A 24,035-nucleotide genomic window follows, 5' to 3' on the forward strand; every position below is an offset into this window, starting at 1 on the left:
CAACATGTTCCCATCTTGAATTATTCACCTACACTGCTAGGGTTCACAAACCCTGCCATAGACGAACAGGAACAACCATTGTTTTAAAGCTGAAGGGTTTCTGCCGAAGGGTTTCATTTCTTGTGCCACAAGTACTATGAAGTTGTATTGAAAAAATAATGACGTTTTTAAGGGGTCAGGGTTTGGCTGGTTAGCATGGCCCCTGTTTGCTTCTGCTGATAGATGCAGCAACATCAAAAAAACGATTTTCTCTATTGACAGCCACTCAAAATTAGCCATGTATTGTGATGGAATACTTTTTTTTCAAGCAACACATATTGCTAATATTTTATTATATAACAGCAGAACAGTAGATGTGATTTTTTTCAGTGCCTGATTTGGAAAATTGTGAAAAATGAAGGTGGCAAACCAGTCTGTTCACATAATGGCTCAGGAGAGAAAGTTGAAAACTGTCACTGAAAAAAATTGGGGTGAAACAATTTTCACTTTGAAAGTGAATTAAAAATAAATGGAAAGTAACACTGAATTAAACATGTTGTGAAACAGACAGACAGACAGACAGACAGATAGACAGATAGACAGATAGATAGATAGATAATAAATCATATACTTCTGGCATATCTCACACCAGCCCAGCAAGTGGCGTTGAGATAATAGGAAATGCTAACAGACAGTGTTCCACAGCTATAATAAAAGGCAATGTTGTTGGTCGGGGATGCCCAAAAAAGCTGAAATGTTCTGACATGGCGCCAGAGTGTTTTTCAAGTTCTCAACCAACAAATGTCTTACTTATAGTTGTTTTCGCATAATACGCTTGGACAGGAGAAAGTATTTTACCATCAGAAAAAAAAATGACACACTGTCTGCCCAGGTTAGCAGTCATGAAGTCTTGTTTCCATGGCTTTTTGACCTTAAAGGATGGTTTGAAGCAATAGTACACTAAATGGTAATGCAAATGTATTTAGAAGCATTGACTTTGACTGCAGGTGATATTTGGTACGTCTTGACCTGTCGATCTTACACCCACATGGGCCGAGCAAAAGAAGCCTAAAAAAGAAGACATGGAAAAGCAGTGAATTAGAGAGGTAGATAAGTCAAGCTCTTCCACTCTGCTCTCAGGTCTTTGACATGGCCGTGGCGGAGTTGCACACATTACGTATTGCATAAGCTGCTCAATAATGCAAGGCACTGAATGAAAAATACATCGGCCTTGACTTTGAATGCACAGGCGTTAGTAGGGCGCCGAGAGCCTCATGAGGGCAGGTTTAAGATGACAAACACAACCTCCTACAAGCAAAAGGACAAGAGGTTAAAGAGAGACAGTTGCGGAGAGAAACAATGATTTATGTATTTAATGACTGGTTTTGTGTACGCCACAATTTCAAATCTGCTTTTAACTGATCAAGTCTCTTATGAAGGTTGAGACTGTGACAAGACTTTCATTAACATTCAAGTCAAAAGACATTTTTCAATCTCACACCCAGCTTCTAGAATTTTTACCAATTTTACAAGGACATCACACAAATGTTGCAGCACTGGAAGAGCAAAAAGACAAAAGACGGGGGTAAAAAGCTAATTTAAAAGAAACTGCTCATTAAGGATAAAAATAAATAAAAAAATAAAATAAATTATATTTGAAACATTAATTTAGTCAAAGTCAAATAGCATTCTTATGTTAATAAGATATATACATATACACACACATATATATATATATATATATATAGATAGATACAATATATATTACAATATATATTGTTTGTTCTAGAGTCTTACACATTGTCAAAACAAAACGGCGTGAAAAATTTATCTTGCTGGTTTAACCTGTTGCTATACACAATTTGTGCATTAAAGCAAGGGTTATTTTCAGTGAACACTTTCCAAAGACAAAAAAGCTTTAACTATTTCCTTCTGAATACACCCAAAATTAAAAATTATTTTATAATTTACTTACTCTCAAGTCATTCCAAACACATACAATTTTGGTTAACCTTTGATACACAAATTAAGATATTTTTAATGAAACCTGAGAAGTTTCTTTTTCTCCACTAAAAAGTCCTGGTAACCAAAACTTAAAAGACCCAAAAAGATCATAAACTGAATCTTATGCAGAAGCTTAAACCTGCATGAGTGACACACCAGTGAGGCTTCTTTATGCGCATGCTAATGACACATACATGAGCTCCCATGTTTGCCATATTTGTATGCTCTATGTATGCATGTTTATGTGAAAAAAAGTGTAAATTAAATCTGTTCATGATATAAAGCAATCATATCTCTTTAAAAGACATCAGATTCGTCTTAAGATATCTTTATGACCTTCTGGGATCCTCTGACATTTGATTTCATTAAAACCTCTCAGGTTTCATTAAAAATATCTTAATTTGTGTTTTGAAGATTAACCAAAATGTATGGGTTTGGAATGACATGAGGGTGAGTTAATTATGATAATCATTGAACAATCATTATCAAGTATAATTAAATATGAAAACTTTTTTACTTTTACTCAAGTATGCATTCAAATTGATAACTTTCCCCCCCTTCCTTCACTTACAAATTTCCCAATATTTTTCACTATATTCTAGTGATAAATAAATAAATAAAACAGCTTCTCAGAGACCTCCATTTTGTTCGACATCTTTGGTGTATTGTGAACGCTAAACCCAAGTGGCTTTAATGTGTCTGAGCCGCTCGAGGGGTTCCTGTGGTGAAAGAGTGAGGGCTGTAAAGGAGTGTTGTTTTCGGGGAGGATGGCAGGGAGTTGAAGTGGTGCTCAACTGATGGGGTTTTGATGCTACTATTTCAGAAAGCCCTTTGATCCAAATACAGCTCTTGTTTGTTTGTTTTCCATGATGAAATATCTCAGCACGGGAGTCATGCAAGAATTTTAATCATTAGCATAGCGTAAACAGCCACTGCACGGGACAGAAAATAGTGACGGATTACTCCTTAATATAATCCGCAGTTTCTTCACATCCACTAAACCGTGTTCTCAAATAACCCGCCCGTCATCAAGTCTACTGAACTGTGACATTTATGGCGGCAGATTGTACATTTGTGAGAGATCATTAAGCATAATTACTAAATGTTCCTCGCTCTCGATATCACTGAGACAAACAGAGCACAATCTTACACCTTACGGTGCTGAAAATGACTTAGCGGTTTTGCATGATTAGAACAGAATAGAGCTGAGTTGAGGAATCGTGAGCGAGATATAAAGGCCTTATGCACACGCGCATTCATCATTCGCCAAGGTGTGCAGGGAAAACCAGCCTGTATTAGCACGCGTACACAAACGCTGCCCTGAGATTCAGCATTTAACAGCGGCTCTGAGGGAATACGAGGTGAGACAAACAAATCCCATATAACCTACTGCCACACTGATGTAGTGTCACGAGGCCGGAGGAGCAAACCGGCGCTAATGCCTTCCGTAGTGCATATCTATGAGTGGGTGGCGAAGTTTATGTGAGAACGCAAACTGAAAACAAAGAACGAGAGAGAGAAATCGGAACATGTATAATTCATGTCCATTTAGCCTATTGTTTGTCATTTGCAACTTGTCCCATTTCCTTTTTTCCCGCTCCACAGCGACTCGACGGGCCTTCCTAATAAGTCACAATAAAACACGTCTTCATCAAAGTAAAGAAATAAGCCTTTGTCTCCAGCACTGCAAGACACTAGAAAGAAATACCACACTTCTCACTAAATTGAACTCTTGGAGAGTGGTTCGCTTTTCTTTCCGGGGCGATAATGCGGCCGCTATTGAAGATTTCCCAAGCCACGGCCACAATGAAAATGCAAATACACCCCATGCAGAGCAGACTGGATGCCACACTATCAACAAAGAGACAGCCGCAGAATTTGGGCAAAAGTGTGGTCCAAATCAAACATCAGGAGGATGATTAGAAACACACAAACCCAACAGGACAAATAAGCGCATGCTTGAAAGTAAAGCAGGGGAAAATACTCGTAGCCTACCTCAGGGGATGCAACCGCAACGTTAAGCCACCGGAGCAGGTGACAGACAGGAATAAGCTGGTCAGGGAGGAGCCGAAGGTGTAAATGGGGGCTTTAAACATGTTGCAGAAGGATTTGTAATAGTAGACTTGCTACATGTGCTTGTGACAGAACTGGGGCACAAAGGAAGTTGGGTGTAAGGTTGTAATGGTTGAGATTTCTGGGCCAGAAATGTGTGGGCGGGTATTAGAAACAATCTGCACGAAGGAATATATGATGAGCTGTTGCCCTGCGACGCCCTTCCTCCTCTGCGCTGATTTTCTCCTCAGCTCGCTGTCTCTCCGGAGCTCGCATGGACACTCAGGAGGTCTTTCTCCTCCTCACCATCTGCTAATTCAGGGCCAGACTCTAATCACCTGCTCCAATGCACCACTCTCATTCACAAACACCAGGCAAACCGTCTGCCACCTCGCAATGTAATTACTGTCATAATCAAGAGAGCACTGCTACCTCATAGCTTTACTCATGTAGATGCATGCTAATGTACGTATTAGCAACAATTAGACCTCAATGGCACGGTCATCATGGTTAATGTTCAGATGTGCATTTCTGCACAGTGAGTCATGATGTCTGATGAACTTGTCGTGAAATGGTTTTATACTTGTTTGTTTAGGCACATTATGTAAATTCAACTGCAGTATCATGGAAAATTTGATTTTTGTTGTTCTTTTGAGATGAAACTAACCTGGGTTGTCCAGAAAGCATCATGGATTTGATGTCACAAGCTTGAGCACAGTAACATATGGCCGTACATTTTTGCATATCAGCACTCGCCCACGATTCAGCAGCTTGGTCATCCTGGTCTGATGAATGCCATAATGACCAACACCATTACACAGATCAATCCTAACTCTGGTCATTTATGTTTTAATAGTACAGCAGCAGAAACAGTCATAGGGACAGAGAGAGAGCTGGATAAAATACATTAAAAAATAAAATATATTTTGAAAAAAAAAATCTAATAATACAACATATAAGACATATTCTATAAATATAATATATAAATATAATCCAGTAACAAAACATAATAAATATTACATTACATTATATTATATTATATTATATTATATTATATTATATTATATTATATTATATTATATTATATTATATTATATTATATTATATTATATTATATTATATTATATTATATTATATTATATTATATTATATTATATTATATTATATTATATTATATTATATTATATTATATTATATTATATTATATTATATTATATTATATTATATTATATTATATTATATTATATTATATTATATTATATATAAGGTCCCTAAAATGGATTTGACCAAATAATATTATAAAACTAATATAAAAAAATGTAAATTATTTAAAAAACATTTAATCACAATATATAATTTAATTTAAGTGTAAAATACTTTTTTACTTATTTACTTATTTAAAACTATATTATATAAATATACTGTAATATATAATGATCTTTAAACTGATTTGACCAAATAATACATATATTATACAATAAATATAAACTATAATAGAGAATTATACTAACATATTATTTAAATATTTCTAAAATAAAATAATATAATATAATATAATAATAAAAACATTTAAACGCAATCTATAATATATGGCTCTGAAAACTGAATAATTGCCTGCCTGAATAATCTACATTGTTGAATACCATTCAATTGCTTGTAATGATTTTTTTTTTTTTACAAAACTAAATAATTACAGAAAGAGCCTGAACATACAAAGCTATCTGAGAAAAGAATGCCCTTTACTTTCAATTCACCATTGCTGCTTAAGGAAAACACTTTGTTTTAGCACCTCAGAGCTCTTGGGCAGTTACAGAGCAGTGCTTAACTTAGAAAGCAATAGGTAACTGACAGCATAAGGCTCCACAGAGCTTCACTAACTGCACTGTAGTTAAGGCTCATCCTAAGCAAACTCTATTGAAGTGTGTGTCTGCAGTCTGAGTCTCCACTGAGTCACTCTTCAGAGACAAAGTCACTCTTTAAGCTGTTCCTTACCCTCCAAGCTTTTGGTCTCTTTACCACAGCACAGCGTCTGGGGAGAGAGATCACTTTGAGGATTACCCCAGGCTGGATCAGTCTCCACTAGACTCAAGCACCAAAGACCTCGACAAGCCTGCGCGAGACTGCCCCTACGACACCAGCCCATAAATATCCACAGAGCCATGCGAGAGAAAACTAATTATAATTGCGAGAGAAAGATGCGGTGATGGCAAGTAAATTTTCACTCATCAGGCAAACGAGGCACAAAGGGCTTGTTTGCGAGATGGCACAGACGTTTCTAACCATCATTAAGTTATTAAATTCGCCCTAGGCAGTGAGTAAACAACTTCAGATGGCTTTCACGGCCGGTCCAGCTCTCTGTCAGCCAGGCCGTTATTGGGTTATGGCGAAACTTCGACAAAGAGCTAAATGACTCCGGAGAGAGAGTGGAGCGGGCAGCATTAGAGAGGAGTATGCCGGGAAAAAGCGGGATGGGGGAAAAAAACATTGAAACTAAGACCAGACGCCTAAAGCACTTAAGATCGAGCAGCGCTAACAAGGTTGGGACGAGAATTGGACATGCAGCGTCGACTGAAATAACCTTTGATTACTTGCTGTCGCACTGGATAAAGTGGCTCATTGAGATATAGAAGAACTGAATTATGCGAGACTGTTGCTAAATTTTGTTCGGGACCAAACAAACCACAGGCTAGCATAATGTCTATAGCAACCAGACATCTACTTGAGGGATGATGAGGGATGATGTAATGCATTATGACTGAATATGACTTGCTTAACTATAAGTCTGAACTTTAGGCATGAAATGAGCATGGAAAAAATGTAGTCTTAATGGATCCTCTACTGTGAAGTCTAAAGTACTTGTGCTCCTCTAAAGATCTGATTGGGTTAAAACTAGAGAGCCAGTAACATCTGGTTTGTCTAGAGCTGTCAGAAAGTGTGCGTGAGAGGCTATCTTGCCTTCAGCGGCACATAAAAACAAAATGAGCTGTGATCTGCCGAACATGAAGAGATGGTGAATACAGTCTCCCCTGTTACACCGCTAATAAAGTCTGAGCAGAATAAAAAACCAAGCAAAATAAAAATCTATAGTACTATATTTGTGTATTTACACTCTGTATGATGCTTAAACTGCAATGACAAATAATCAATACTGACATTTACTACTGTTCAAAAGTTTGAGGTTGGTCAAGAGGTCTCTTATGCTGTTCAAGCTTGCATTTATTTGATCAAAAATACTGTAAAACAGTAATATTGTGAAACATTATTACAATTACTGTTTTCTATTTTTAATATTTTCTATATAATTTATTCCAGTGATGCAAAGCTGAATTTTCAGCATCATTACTCCAGTCTTCGGTGTCACATGATCCTTCAGAAATCATTCTAATAAGCTGGTTTGCTGCTCAAGAAACATTTATTATTCATTTTAATGTTGAAAACCGTTGCGGTGCTTGTTTTTTTATTTATTTATTCATTATTATTATTATTTTTTCTGAAAATTTGATCATTTTTTCAGGAATTTTTAATAAATAGAAAGTTTAAAAACAGCATTTATGTGAAATTGAAATATTATGTAACATTATACATGTTTTTACTGTCACCTTTGATAAATGTAATCAATACTTGCTAAATAAAAGTATTAATTTCTTTAAAAAAAAGACTGACACCAAACTCAACAATGGACTACAGACTAATATAATACAGTGTGCAAACTAATATATAATATAGTGTGCAGACTAATATATAATGTGGGAAGGTCACTGAAATATTCAGCTGAACTATTAATATTGTCTTTTTATTGAATACACATTTTCTTTTTTTTCCACAAACATTTGTTCGAGATCAAACAATAATTCGCAGACCCCCTGCCATACTGCCACAGACCCCCTGTTGAAGACCCCAGATCTAACTGCTTTTGAGGCTCAGTCTCCATTATATGACGATATTTCAAACCATAAACAAAGATTTACATTGTGTTTTCCATATCTTTTTTTACTAGCTCTGTCCTAGAGCAATAAACACAGAACGCAAAACAATCATTTTGTGTGGGTATGTGTCTGTTTGTGTCTTAAAGCATCACGTTAATTTGCTCTTCCATATTGTTTGCAGTTTTATGATAAGCTGTTATTGGTTTAAAAAGGCACTACACATAAAGTTGACTTTTATCTTATTTTGGGAAGAATTGGTTATGCAGCAGACACACTCACCCAGAACTCATTCTGGCTCTCTGTGCTCACACACATCAATACCTAAAGCATGTCTTTCAAGGGTGGATCTGAGGATGAGAAAATGGATAAATTAAGCATGACTCTCTTTTTATATTACAGTCTTTGAAATGGGGATTACCTGTTAATTTGTTTCCAAATAAAAAAAAGAGTCAGTGTCATTTAAATGCTGTGTACCTTCCCAAAGCGGTTAAAAGCAGCTCTGTGTGCCGCTGCAGATCTCGCTCTGTCCTGCTAACAGGAATTAGAGTTGTCTGTCAATCTGAATGACGTGAGACCAAAACACCTCACTGACTGAGAGTTTGGCATCCATCTTTAGCTCTAAATGATCCCTTCCAGCACTTCATTAATCACCAGTTCAGTTTAACAGCTGGCAGAAATATTGTGTAACCAGCAAACTCGATCTAGATGAAAGTTCTTTCTTAACATCATATAAAGAACAATGTCTACTATATCAAGATGTCATTCAGTGACGCTCAAACATATTCACATAATTCATATGGTTCACTGCATGGTCAGAAATTAACTTTTCCATTAAGAGGCCATTTTTGGCCCCTGGAATAGACATATGTGAAAGCAATTTTTATCACCACCTTAATAATTGTATCTGTGTTTTCTTTAATCTCAAATACTTGAATTTAACCAATTACTTCAATCAATCAAAATACCTAAACTGTTGTCAATAACAACTGCTGTTTAAAATTGTGTCTGAATTATATGTTTAAAACAGGAACTAGGCTGCAATATTATGACAAAAATCGTTATTGTCTTATTGCTCTTAACTCTTTCCTCGCCAGCATTTTTGAAAAAAGTTGCCAGCCACCACCAGCGATTTTGATGATTTTCACTCAAATTTGATGGCCTCCAGAATATTTTGCTGTATGAATATTTGAATATGCAATACACCAAAATAAAGATCAGAGCCTCTACTTTTCGGTTTTATTCTAGCTTAAAGCATTCCTTTTTTATCAACACCTGAATATAGGTAGGTTTCATAAAAATGCATAAAGGTTGCCGATTGACGACACCAACAACCATCTCTCAAACGCATCTCCAATATTTATTCTGCTTTTATTATACCGTTGTTGATCATAGAGTTTTTTGGATGGATGTCGAGGCTTTTTAGGATGGGCAGAACGTACTATTTCCCGCTCTGACCCCTTTCGTTTGCCAGCTTCCATGACTGAAATTAAATACGCTGTTTTTCCCGCCAACTGGCAACCCGGGGTGCCGAAATACAATTGGGTAAACTGGCAGTGGGCGGGTTTCACAAACCAAAACAAAGACAGACATTCCATCCCGGAATGTACATTTTCAAAGGAGAATAACTGACTGTAGCATTGTTTTTCAGATAAACAAATATGTTAACTTAGCATGTTTCTTAAATATCTGCAAACGTATTATGGTATTTTTATGCTTTAGTAGAGTCAAAAACTTACATACAGCACCTTTAATATTGTAATAGTGATTATTAATGTTGATTAATAGAATACATATAAAAACTTTTTTGTGTTTTGCATCTGCATTTTGTGGAAATGGCTCACCATATATTCTGGCTCTGTCCTCACAAACAAACATGTCGGTCCATGACGTTAGTCTAGTTGAGTGCAAGTTATGCAAAAACTCCTGTCATAATCATTGAAGCTACGAAATGAATCTTTTATTTACCTCATGTCTGCACAGTGTTGTTTATGACGAGTCAGTCAGTTCATTATGAATTCAATCGGTGACCGCGCACACGCGACAACTCCGGAGTTTTCAGCGCTGACTAATCTAAGCCTCTCTGATTGGTCATTGCATTCCTAAGCTCAACGGAAATGCGTATGATTGCGCTACAAAAAAAGCAATGCGTAAAAAGTAATCTGTTGCAGCGTGCACGATTCAAAATGTAATTCAGCGAATAGACACTTTTCATTCATTTTTAATCACGGTAGCTGTAATCGATTGTTTAATTGTGCAGGGGTAATTTTAGCCCATTAATCTTGAATTTGTGGTGCATTTTTGTTCATTTTGGTGGCATATTTGCCACAAGCCCCTGATAATTTCCAACACTGGGTCATCATCCGCATGAAGGAAGGTGTCTGTCTATTGAATTCCAGGATATCAGACAAAATGGACATCCATCTGCGCTGATTTTTAATTGTTTTTCTTGATAAATATGGGCTAGATGAATGCTTTGGTCAAAAACAGAGAAGACTGTACTTTGTGTTCCAACCCACTTAGTCTAGCAGTTTGAACACAACAAACAGGTTTATTATAGTTAACTAAAGATAAAACCATTTAAAAAATGTGTTTCTTGCGATAAAATTAACTGCAATAAAATAAAATAGAAAAAAAAACTTATTTCAGCTAGTTGCCAATGCAATGCTTCTCATTTTCATTTAGTTTAAATTGATCTAAAATAATAAAAATAAAATTAAAAAAACATAGACATTAAAAAAACTGATGAAAATTACAAAATCAACAACAAAAAAATAATTTCAAAATATTAAGAAAAACTATATAATAGTATCTCAATGATACTACAATAACACTGACAAGAAAACACTAACAAAAAAACTGTTAATGGACCTAAACAAGCCTTAAATCATAAAAATATCACTATTACCCCATAAAATGGGTCACGAGTGGCGTTCTGTATAACTTTTAAACATGATTTGTATAACAAATATCACCTGAAGTTCTCAGGTTAACAACTTATCAATCTTGTATGATATCAAATTGTACTATGCTATCGTGCTACTCTCTCAGAAAATAGGTCCAAAAACTGTCAATGTGGCCACTTTTGCACCTTATTTACCCTTAAAGGATGCATATTAGTACCTTAAAGGAACATATTAGTATTTTAAAAGTACATATTAGTACCGAAATGGTACATATTAGTACCTTTTGAAAAGGTACCGCTGTGACAGATTTTATAGCAATTGCTGCCACCCCTTTATTGTGTCTCATTTTTCAGAACTCCTGATTTGTAGGACAGACTGGATCACAAAGTGAAGTCTCAAAAAACCTCCTCACATGCCACATGTCCCTCTTTTATCACCCACAGGCTGATTCCGTTTACGATTTTAGAGGCTTTTAACCAAGCCATTGACATGAATCAAAAGTGACACACTGTGACTAAATGCGATATGAGACCGATGAGGGGACCCAGAAAACTGGCGCGCAGCGCTCATCACTTAGATGCCCTGAAAAAGTCCCTGTGACAGAGCCTCTTAACTTTTATGATTGTTTGGCAAAGTTGACTTCAAAGAGCCGATTCTTTGGCGCTGCTTGCGGTGTGTGAGAAAGCCAGGCTAGCGTGGGGAGGGGCAGCAGGGGCTGATGGGAGTTGAGTGAAGGGAAGGGATGGAGGATGCTGGAGTGGAGAGCAGAGCCCTTTGATCTGTGTCAGCCACGAAAAGTACAAAAGAATCAAAAGCAATGAGGAGAGCAGCACAGAAGATTGCAAACAAGGCCCGTTCGCAATTCCCCGTGGGAGCGTGCCGGGGAAAAACACGACGAGACATTAGCACATTTCAGAAATTCTGCAGGCTGTTTGAGAATTTCTCTCAGGCTTAATGCTGAAGCAATTAGCATTGAACCACCTCTCTGAACAGACAGGGGCTAGCTAAATCCACCATGCTAACATTGTTAGTGCAACACAATTAGTGAAGGCGACCCACTGATGCCAAATTACACAATTCATTAAACTGACCAATCAAGAAGATCCATTTTTCAATCAACGTGAATGAATCGATATACCGCCCAGCCCTATCTGACATAATAGACTAATCAGCCTTGCACCTTTAATTATGATCTCATATCGTAGAATATGACTAGCAAGAATCGGCAAAAAAAAAAAACAGTAAATATGCACAGCCATCCGAATGTGCGGTCGCATTTACTGTTGTTCTCCAAATTTTGCAGACGAATTTCAGTCTTTTTATTAGGAATCCATGCAACCAGGAATTCTTTGTGTGGGTGAAAAAACGAATTAATCACTGCACTTTACATCAATGACGCGTGGTGCCGCGATGCTGTTGTGGTCTGCAAACACTGCTCACCCCTGGTGGAGTTTATGATTATTAAGTGCCGGCCGTTCTATCTACCGAGGGAATATACAAACAAAAAGTTGCTTGGTTTGCAAGTGACCTCTGTGGGAGCTTCATACATTGATACACTACTGACAATGAACCTTTTTGGCCCATAAAATTTCATAATGTGACCGCACCTTTGTCAGTTGATCTAAAAACACTGGTTCTCATTCATCAGTCATGATGCGAATAAATTTGTTCATAACTTCATAAAGCAAAAATGTCTTAAACTGAAATTTCATCAAGTTTCATGAATCAGTCCCAGTGTGTATTTTTAATTGCGTTGTTGCAGAAACTCACCTTGAAAGAGGGCGGCATTCTGAATGATGAGAACTTTGAGCTGGGTGCTGGTGGCCTGGAGACTGGACTCCAAATTCTGTTTGGCAATGAGCAAGTAGCGCTCCTCCATTTTGCGAGAACAGCAGGTCAGGCCTTTCGGCTGGCACACCTGCAGATCCGAGCCTGAAGAACAGGAGAGAGACACAAAATGTGTTACAGCCATTGCAATAAACAAGTAAACAGACCGCGGCACTTAATAAATTCCATCTGAAAGCGTGTTTGCTTTATGAGTCAAGCTTCAGAGAGAGCTGGAGAAAACAGTTTACGTTACCTATTCAAATCTCAAACACAACAAAATGAATACCTGCTACTTAACTGACACATGATATTTAATTTCTATGCATTGCATTTCATCCTGCCAAACTGATTAGCAGAGAACAAACACTCATTAAAGGAAAACAAGATAATCAGGGAGAATGTTTCGGTAAAGACGGACCCCAGGAGACTACTACTATGCAAAATCTGTCCATTTAAAGTCTGAAGTAGTGCAACTCCCCATGTGGATTAGATGAAAGAGACACGGAAGAACAGAAAAAACAGTCAACACATTGACAGGAACGTCTTGTTGAAGTGAATGAAGAGGTGATGGGTGATTTGTTGACATCCGTTATACTAGAATCAAGGTTTGAAGGTTATCTATCATAATTGGATTTGCTGGGAGAGAAAAGCCTATTGAGAAATACGCTCTCTGGATGAAGGTGCTTCAGTTCGTGGCTCACATATGAATAATAATCTAAAAATGTTCATGCCCTGTGGGGAGAGAAAGAGAGCGATGCTATCTGATCTCTGCTGAATCAAACATCAAGGATACAGAAAATAAAAATGACCAATCATTATGTCCCCCATGTGCCAGGAGGCGGATGTAAAAAAAAAAAAAGGTTAATTTTCACATTAATTTATTTATCAGCTCTTTTCATAAATAAGCATAAAACATTAAATCTCCTCACATTTTAAATGTTACTTTGTGAATTGCAAATGCTTTCCTACTGAAGTAGGGGAAAAAAACAACACACAATACTTACGTCTTATCTTGCAGAACTTCCAACACTGAATAACACATGTAAAGGGGTGTTTTGGGCAGAGTGCATTGTGGGATTCCACTGCATTCAGGTCAAACAGACCTCTCTGCATGTGAACCGGGACTAGGAAACAGCTGCTGTAAAAATCAGTAGGATTATTGCAAATGTTTTCCCCGGGGCCGCACATCCACATTTGGAAATGTGGCCAATTATCTTGCGATTACACATGCAAGGAGAGAACTTGCGCTCCGCAAATCCTCAGCCCTTTCAAATTTTCATTTCCATTATTATTTTGAAAGAGCATCCTACATGCAACTTTGTTCTCAGTCACTTTGCCTCTCTGTCATCTCATGCATCTCAGAGCAGCACTGTTAAACCGGAGCCAAATGAAGTGTGTGAGTGTGTGTACGTCAGCTACCTGAGGGGGTGGAGGTGGCACTAGATTGATTGATAGTGCTGTAAACAAACTTCAGAGGAGTCCCAATGCTCCAGTTCAGCCTTGCGTTCAGATTCAATCAGGTTTGGTCTTTACTAGGTGTCAGAACAGAGAAACGGTTCCGTTTTTACAAAAAATGCCAGATCCAAATGATTTTTTGCGACATTCAGTTTTATTAATGGTTTTAAAATTGACAATATTCTTCCAATAGGATTAAAAATTTCACTGATATTGTTCCCTCCATTGCTGTTCAGAGCGAAAAATACAATACAAGCAGTGAAGGCCGATTCTTGAGATGACCCTTATGAGCCGGTTCTTGAATCAAAAACATAAATAGGCCTGCAAATGTAGTTCACGTAAAAAAAAAAATTAAAAAAAAAGAGAATTCTGTCATCATTTACTCATCCTCTTTTTGTTGCAAACCTGTTTGACTTTTTTCTTCTGTGAAACAAAAAAATAAGATATTAAAAAGGGGGGGTCCAAACAACACTGGACCCCAGTAACTTTTCATTTTTCAAAATATCTTATTTTTTCTCCCACGGAAAAAAAAAACACAAGTTTGGAAGGGCATGAACATGAGTAAATAATGATTAAAAAAAGTTTTTGGGTCAGTATCCCTTTAAGGCCTAAATTAGTGTAGGTACTGATTAGTTGTTCATATGATAATTGGTAGTCAATACACATCATGACATTCTGTCAGTGGTATTCTATAAAAAAAAATAAAGGACTGAATGAAATATATTACCAAATTTTTTGTTCTTGGTTGTTACACGTTTACTATGAAAATGATCCAAGCACTTGGCAACAGAATTGTGTTTCTGCTTTCCTAATATTTCCTTCTCAAATGGAAAAGAATCATTAATGGAACTGTTAGGATTCAGAACCGGAATCATTAAATTCCTTTCGATTCTTATACTGAAAGACTGCTGAATAAATTATCACATTTTAAATTTTCAATCCTTGCCAGTTCATCATCGAAGATGAGAAAACAAATCCAACAAGAAGTCCTAAAAACATACTCTACAAATTTTGTTGATTGAAATAACTTAATAGACCATGAAAGAGATTAAAATGCAGGAGATTTAAGTGCTGCCAAATTTTAAATCCCATATTAAAATGTGAAGACAAAATGTCAAAGAAATCGCCTTAGGAGAAAGCAAAAAATGCTGATCTACTAAGCACACAGCGCCTGTTAGGAATGGGTAAATAAACCCATTAACATCACATGCCATCAAATACCAACAACAGCAAGAAAAACCCAACACTTTCTGATCTGCACCAATACGGATATGAAATGAGAAATCATGGGCAAACCTGCCATATTGTGCAGACGGCACATTTCATATGCGCACCGACAGGCTTAATATCCAAAATCAATACTCGCAAAGGACCGGCGACAGATACGATCGAGCTAATTTCAGATTCCAAGGCAAATTTATTAAGCTGTCAATAGCCTAGCGAGTGGAGGGGCGGGGGGAGAGCTGGCAGAAGGGAACAGGTATGATAGGAGAAAGAACTCAGACAGATTCTGTAATTATCTTCAGCAAAACAGGCAATTTTATCGGCACGTCTGCTGTTTGCAGATGATAAATGTACTTTGTTAGAGAAGTTGCGAGCTGTCAGGGAAAAGTGAAGGACTTTACAGGAGGGAGATTGCTCCAAGCAGAGAAGCATAAACAAATATTACATCACAGTCTCTAACTAAAGACTGCTCATAAATACGACAGATTAGATTGTTTGTCTTCTGAAAATGGAACAGAAAACATTTGTTCGAAATTAAAACGTAGATGCCTCAGTTTGTAGAAGAAATATCGTGCACTGAGAATGTGACCATACAAACGTCATTTGTTTGTCTTGTTCTAGCAGCAGTTTTCAACTCATACTGCCAGTATAAAACAGCTAGATTTACCCATTTTATACTTACATATAACATTTTGTAATAGCTTTTATTAAGGGGTCAATGACAAATAAGTGTGTCCAAGATACATAAACTTTTAAAAATCTAGTTCAAAGCAAATGTAATAACATATTTTCCAAAGTATGAATGTACACATCTTAATCATATTTTTAAATAAGTATCTTTCACAAATACCATAAATTATCAATTCATAAATATCAGCAAGTTTTTGGGAGGTTGCATCATAAGACCTTTTAAAACCTGAACTAACCAGGTCAAATTCTATGATATATTATAAGATGTATTCACCTTTTTCTAAGACATAAAAGACTAATACTTGCAAACGTTCAGTGAGAGATACAATCAAGCTACTTTATTTCAATTTTCTATGAAGTATGAATTTCAAGTATCAATTTTCATGATATCAGGACAGTTGTATCGCCCTGATATTTGACATTATATCCTTCCAAAAAATATTAAAATTAATTTTCAATTAAAAGTTCATTGCATTTATATACTGTGAATTAAATAAAAAAAAGTAGAATCATGTCATTGACCATAAGAACATTAACAGTGATTATAAAATGCTTAACAGATATTTAGTTAACTAGTAGTTAGAAATGTCACAAAGTGTGTATCGTGCTACTTTTCCTCAGACCCCCCTGGTGTACCTTCAAGGACTCTGGCTGAAAAACATAGGTTAAGCCTCTATATACAGTATCTCACAGAAGTGAGTACACCCCTCACATTTTTGTAAATATTTTATTATATCTTTTCATGTGCGACCTCTTCCATATTCATTGTCCACTGAGTCATGACACACTCACTTCCTTCCTTATCGCCTAAAATTTCTAGAAAAAACTCCTAAATTCCCCTTCCCTCATGCAGCCTCGCCCAAAGGCCTCAGGCGTGTGAGTATCCCTGTCGGAGCCCAGATGAAAAAGACGGCTCTGACGGAGACGTGGTGAGCGCTGTGTACACATTTTAGCCTCACGCTCCTCCTTAACAAGCCTGAAGACACAGAGCGCAGCCAGATGCATGCATAAGCGTGATCTTAAGAACCATTTATAAAGCTATCAGCATGCAAGTTTAATGGAGGCTGTGGGGAAAACATGCTGTGTTAAAATACAGAAAATGTTAAAAGGATGTTATTAGAAGCATGAATCATAGAGCAACAACACAGGAATTATGACTTTTCTTTCTAGACTCGCTTCAAAGACATCAATATATGTGCACAATTAAAAGAAGTGGAAAGTCAACGGGCTGATGAAAGTATACGAAGTATATGATTATGAATCGGGCTCCTAGACAGGGAGACAGGAGAGTTAATGGACTAAAGCAAAGCCTTCTGTCATCTTACAGTGCCATTGGAATTATTTAATGAAAGAAAGTACATCAGACTTCCACAGCATGGAGCACACAAGGGTGAGATTCAGTTAGGGAGAGATAAAGTAAGTAACAGCACAATAAAAGCCCGCAGCCCGCACAAACACACTGTGTTTCAATCAGCCCAGGAAAATCCAAGATATGTGCTTTAATAGAAAGGCTGACCACAGTCATTAGTAGAAACTTTCATGGCTTGTGGGCATGTGATCCCTCACCTTCAACTTTAAATGGACTACCAGAGACATTGACCTAAGCCATTATCTCATAATTACAGAAACTGTGTGGGCATTTATCAAAATATGAAGGTACTTCACTGCCCAAGGCACTGTCTACTGCCCCTTGACACTATACTAAATCTCTTAAGGACTTCACATATTGCTACGAAAAATGTTAGAACCTTCCAAGCATTAAATATGTGAATATATAAAGTGTATATGAAGTGATCACTGCATGTGAAAATTAATATGTACATTAAAAATACATTGTTGTTATATAATAATAATAATGCTTCAATTATTCTACATAAAAATTATAAAAAATAATATGAAATATACTAAAAATAAAATACTAAAATAATATTTTAAATAATATAGAAAAATATTATTGTAATGAAATTGTAAATTATTGTAAAATATAATTTAAATAAATAATTCATTTAAAAATAAATACATTTAGTAGAGGAAATAAAATATGTACTTTTAAAGTAGTAATATGTACCTTTAAGGTACTAATATGTGAATAAATAATAATAATAATGATGATAAGCAATTTGATTGAATATTCATACATATATCTTGAGTAATGTTTTTAACTCTCATGTTTAAAAATGCAGCTATAAATTAACTGAACACCAATTAACGGTGATGTGCATTATGCACAATTTTTCTATGATAAAATACTTTCTCAAATCTCAAAGACAACTATAAGTAATCCATTTGTATATTGATTTCCCCCCAAAAGTGTAAATACAGTGGTAACTTCAAAACATTTGAGCATCCAGACACAGGCTCAACCGATGAGATTGAAACAGGACTATCCACTTGACCAACCAATGGCAGACGTAGTTTCCCTATTTACAATTCTGTTTGTTGAAATAAAGACAGCATGTTTAGCGAGGTAGTTTATCATTTCTACGAGGACTTGCTTTTGATAATTGGAATAACAATACTGCCTGCACTGAGAGGATCTAGCCTTTGATGGGGTGAACAAGTGTCTCTGAAATGCATTCTGCCATTACTGACATTAAAACAAGCGGCACAGAAGCCCCTTAACATCCTCTAACACGAGCTCTTGAGGGAGGTCAGTGGCACTTCATTAGCTGGATCTCATTCGTGAGTACCAACGGACGGGAATACGGCTCCCTCTCATCTCATGTTGATCAGAGAGACTGCTGAGAGATGGACCCTGACTTCACTTTGTACTCAACCCTCCGAACCCCTCATTACTCAGACGAAACCAAAGCAACGACACCGAACTATGAGTTTAACAACGGTCATCCTTATTTGAGCACTCATTATCTAATAAAATATTTGCAGGGGACGCCACATCAAAACATCAGATTGATGTAACGGCAGTACGTGTGAGCCAGAGTAAAGGTGCCTTTGAGACTACAAAGACAGTCAGCTGTCTATTGTGCTTTGACATTTAGCTCTTCCTCTCGGGACGTGAAGGCCGGGATGAGCAACAGAGACATCAACAAAAAAAAAATGGAAAAGATGTGCCAGTAGAAAAAGGGAGAACCTCTCATTGGCTTTTTTGGTCTTGTGGCCCCCTGGCATTACATGCGGTATGATTAGAATTCAGTTCAATCTTCCTGCGGGCTGCATGTCTCGGCTTGGCCTGCTTGTATTCCATTGTAGATACATCAGTCATCACATCCTCTCTTCTCTCTCTCTCTCCATCTCACCATCCCACTCACAGAAGCCAGTAGAGATCACATTTGGCAGCTGAACAGAAACACAGCGGTTGTCAACCCAAATATCACCACGAGTTTAAAGCCCACCACCGGGTTTACTGGGGTCACAGGGCAGCGGATGCAGCTGCCTGTTGCGTGGTTCAGAAAAAGGGGTCTCTGAAGGTGAACGCCGCATCTAATACGAGAAACAGACTAAGAGTAATACAGGTTTCTGTAGCACAGCAAGTGCGAACTTTTGGAACCAAACTCAGAACATGAGATGCGATACAAATCAAGCAAAGCATTAAATCTGCAAGCAGGCCGGGAGAGAGAAAAACTCTCGGTGGAATAAATAAAATCACTAGAAGGTGACAGCAACACTATACAGCCCGAAGTCGTTCCAATTTCCAATTAACATTAAGGTTGTCTACATTCATTTGCTACTTCAAGGCCAGCGACGTGCACTGGGTTTGGAATAGGTGCTCCATTTGAAGGAAACTGGATGGCTCTTTTTGCACAATGCTCTTTGTGTACAAACGAGGCTTAACAAAATCCTCTCAAACTGTCATTAGATTTTTTTAAATTATGATGTTATGTACTTATTGGACTCACATAAACAGGGACATTATACGTCTTTAAAAGAGAAAAGTTATTAAGTTCACTTCTTTCCTTCACGCATCTGTTATGACATTTTTCTAAACAAGTATGCCTCTTAAGATACATTTGGCCAACACATAAATCAATACCAAATAAGGGGGGCAAACAATTAACCTCACATTCTTTCATAGTCTGACATAATACAAGGACACCCAATTAAGGTTTCTGGCTACATATGCTGGAGCCGCGTGGTATCGGTTCATATAATGAATCAAAATGAATAAAGCCAAAGGCTTCGCCGCACCACTAATTACTGCACCAGGCGTAAAGTCCAGAGCCCGGTGCCGCTGGGATTATCAGGACTCTACACCGCCTGCGGCACACTTCCGAAAGAAAAAAAAAACTCACAGTTAGTCCTTTCTCTGAAGAGCAATGTTTAGGTTTCAAAAATCTAGGGCTTCAAAAAGGCTTTTATTGCATGATTGTACCCATCAGGACATGAAGTCCCATACCAGCTACTGAAGAGGAGCACAACCAACCCAAAATGCTTTCAAAGAAATTCATATGAAAACTGCAACATATACGAGTTTCAAATCTTATGCATGCAATCCGGTAAGTTTTCGCAGTAAAAGTACACCAGATAGTGGATGCAGGTTCTTGCAGTCCAGTAAAATATGCAATGCAATCACTCTGTTACTTTTCTTGAACTCTGATAAAGGTTAAAATGTGTTCAAATTCCTCTGAGAAGGCAAATGACTGAGAATATCACTCTGTTCCTTGTCCTTAACCCAATTGCAATCCATTTAAATTGCAAATGGGAACTCTGCAAAAACGAACAGCACCTCTGATTAAATTCCATTTTAAAATGCAAAACTTGTAATGTTAATTATCTTAAGTGTAAAAACAAATGACTGGAATAGTGATGTAAGTTCTTTTTGAAGCAATTGCTACCACTAGGGGAAAAAAATGAAGATACTTGCACATAAAGCAGCCTGACAACAAAATGCAGTCACTGGGGAAAAGCAAGATCCTTTTCAGCAGTATTTTTTGTTGTGAGGGCCAAACAAACTCTTCGTGTTTCTACCCCACGTCTCTCCAGCCTCCAGTTGAGACAGAATTAAAGCTTCAAGCAGCTAAGGAGAGCCAGCCATCCATCCTGTCATTCATCTCAACTCATCTATCTCCTCAGCTCTCCGCTGGGAAATGTAGCAACCTCAATAAACAGACTAACACAATTCGCCTTCGAACCTAAGGGATTGCTCGGGTTTTACAATCTTTCACCTACAAATCGAAACACATGGTGTTAGAAAGACTCATAATGGTTCAAATTATTCAAATTAAGTAAAAAAAAAATTACAGCTCTCCTCGGGCTACTTCTGCAGCCACCGCTCAGAGCTGAAGATGACAATCCAGTCAGGACACTTATTTCATCTTCAGCCGTGAGCTTCACATCACGCAGAGGGTGAAAATAATATCCCAAGAAATGAGCTACAGGAAATGCAAACATAAAAAAAGGAATTGTATGGCAAGTAAATTTAACATTTGGTCTTTAAAAATAACTAGTATGTATTTTTGTTACTAGTATTTTTTAATGGGTAAGCCAATAGTGACTAGTATCATTTTCAGTTTCACTACAGTAAAGTCACTAATTAGCCTATTAATTTAGGCTACTACTATAATCACTTTTCCAATACTGATAAGTAACTACTTGTTTTTACTGGTAGCAAATGTTAAGTGAATTCTATTGGGATTTGTGGTTCAGATATGAACTACTCACTTTTAAGTATATGCATTCTGGTTGTTGCTGGCACCTATTCCTAGTGTCTATCTCAACTTTAACGAAATGAATAGATACTAGTATCCATACTACTGTTAAAAGTAACAACTGGCATATATAACATGGTCTCACAGACAGCAATCTAGTATGTAGCCTACTATTAAAGCTGGAATATATAGGCTACTAATCCAAGGTGAAATATTGGTATTGGAATATAGATCCCTATTGAATTCGTTAACAAAAATGTGCAATTTGTTACCAGTAAAAGTTACTATAACAATAACATCTATCAGCAAAAGTATAAACACTAGCTAATGAATAAATACAAGTGAAAAATTGGGAGAATATGTTAATCACAGTTGGATTAGACTACTTATTTTAAAAATACATGCTAGTAACAAAACTAGCTATAGCCTACTAAATAAAAGTTAAAAAGGCACGCCATACGTTTTTCATTTAGTTATGAAAGCAGTTTTACTTTAATAGGCTACCGAAGGTTTATAAATTGTATCCGATTACTAGAGCATTGCAATTCTGTACAGCTGGAATATGGCTCAGTCGTATATTAATGTACATTTTAAAGGATTCTTAGGCTACTTTAAACTATGCGAAACGCTGTTACGTGGAAAATATCAATAACAAAATAATTTAGATTATAGCGCACTGTATTTTAATAGGCTACATAAATCCACTCATATCGAAATAGAAAAACCACACACAAATACAGTAGGCTATCACACATTATGTCAGTATTATATCAGGTTTAAAAATATTCGTACAAGTCTTATTAAACGGCAGGTAAAACTTTTGGACAGTGTTTTGAAAGCTTTTTGGACAAAGATTTTACATAGAAAGATACTTAATCTAAGATCTGAATAGCTCGGTTTACCTGAGACTGGCGTTTCTGGGGTCCATTTCATCCCCGGGTACAAAAACTGAAAAGACGAGCGCACTTCGCGACAGTCCAGCACCTGCCTGTTCGGCCGAGAGAACGGCAGCATCAGGACGCACAGGATCAGTGCACCGCGCAACTTCAGTCCAGGCATTATGAATCCAAATGCGCTGAAGTAAGGAGATATATGGCGCAAAAAGGCTTTCTGGTGATAAATTTGATTACAAGCGCAAATGAAGAGAGCGGGAACGATCTGCGTTGCTTGAAGTGAGCATAAAGCGATGTGCTGGACTCAGCGGCGGCATCACTGAAGTGAGTGCGAGGAGAGTCCTGTGGAGCTCTTCATCTCCAGCTCATTAACAGAGCCAAACTTCTTGCCCACAAATCAAGGTCACATTTCCCTGCTTAAGGCGGGACTGCAAGATTTACACATGACTCTTGCATTATTTAAATGAACCGGTTACGGAAGAATCCCGTTTGGTATTTTACTCTTTCGTTGATATTAAAGTTATGATTGTGAAGACAGGAGGCGCGTTATGAATCTCTTGCACTGCTGCGGTCATGCGCACAAAGAGACCAAGATCAAGTCTGGGCTACTACACAAAATCCCAATTGACTTTTTTCCCTACCGGATCTCAATCACGTCTTATGGCAATTTAATTGGTTAAAAAAGTGAAACGTGGTAATATCAACAGGGGATTGGATTCCCGGCAATGTCTATGTTACGTGTCTAACAAATGTACATTTTCATATTCATTTGAATATGCAGAGCAAACAACAAACACGATTTGTCACATTTCCAGCTATCTGCTGCCATCTGGTGCTGGTAAGGGTTATTGCAACGTACAGTCACTAATAAATCTCTTAAATCAATTTCATTCTAAGAGGGGCCAGGTAGAATAACAAACATCCACATTTTATTGAGAATTAAAAAATTTAAATAAGCAGTATACATATTCAAAACAAAAACAAAAAAACGCAGGTAATGTAGTCTAGCGGATTACAGATGGATACTGTGCAATTTTTGTTGGAAGATTTTTGCCACTATTAAAATTGCAGTCATCCACCCGAAAACAGCAAGATATATATATATATTTGTATGTAATGCATAAACAAATATGCAACTACATTTTATTTACACTTTTCTTATCTCACATTATTAAAGTGCTGCCTTTTATCAAAACAGAAATCCATGCATCTTACATTTTTGCTCTTTTGATATCTTGTGTCTTAGAATTATGGCAGTGAAAGAAAGAAAGAAAGAAAGAAAGAAAGAAAGAAAGAACTTAAAGAAAAATAAAAGTTCTTGCTTACTAACTGCATGTATTTGTAAGTTGGAAATCATCTTCAATGTAGAAGAAGTTTGTCCCTGGTGCAGCGAGTTTTGCATGGATTTGCACAGCATGTTGTAATAAAGCTGGATGCAATCCTGCAAAACTCACCACGCATAACAGGGCTTTTCCA

The 24,035-nt window shown here is 37.0% G+C and overlaps 1 protein-coding gene across 1 annotated transcript in view; it reads right to left on the reverse strand.

The window, feature by feature from the left end:
* Positions 1–23,027, reverse strand: part of LOC107658084 (glypican-3-like) — a 123,292-nt gene extending 100,265 nt beyond the window's left edge. Inside the window, exons 1-2 of the mRNA XM_016446512.1 lie at positions 22,569–23,027; positions 12,635–12,796 (exon numbers count right to left, since the gene is read on the reverse strand). Coding sequence (XP_016301998.1) covers positions 12,635–12,796; positions 22,569–22,725 — 319 coding nt within the window. The 5' untranslated portion in view covers positions 22,726–23,027. The remainder of the gene's footprint in view (positions 1–12,634; positions 12,797–22,568) is intronic.
* Between the last annotated feature and the right edge of the window lie 1,008 nt (positions 23,028–24,035).

This window comes from Sinocyclocheilus anshuiensis, unplaced genomic scaffold, assembly GCF_001515605.1.
Source record: "Sinocyclocheilus anshuiensis isolate Anshui unplaced genomic scaffold, SAMN03320099.WGS_v1.1 scaffold227, whole genome shotgun sequence".
Classification (NCBI taxonomy): domain Eukaryota; kingdom Metazoa; phylum Chordata; class Actinopteri; order Cypriniformes; family Cyprinidae; genus Sinocyclocheilus; species Sinocyclocheilus anshuiensis.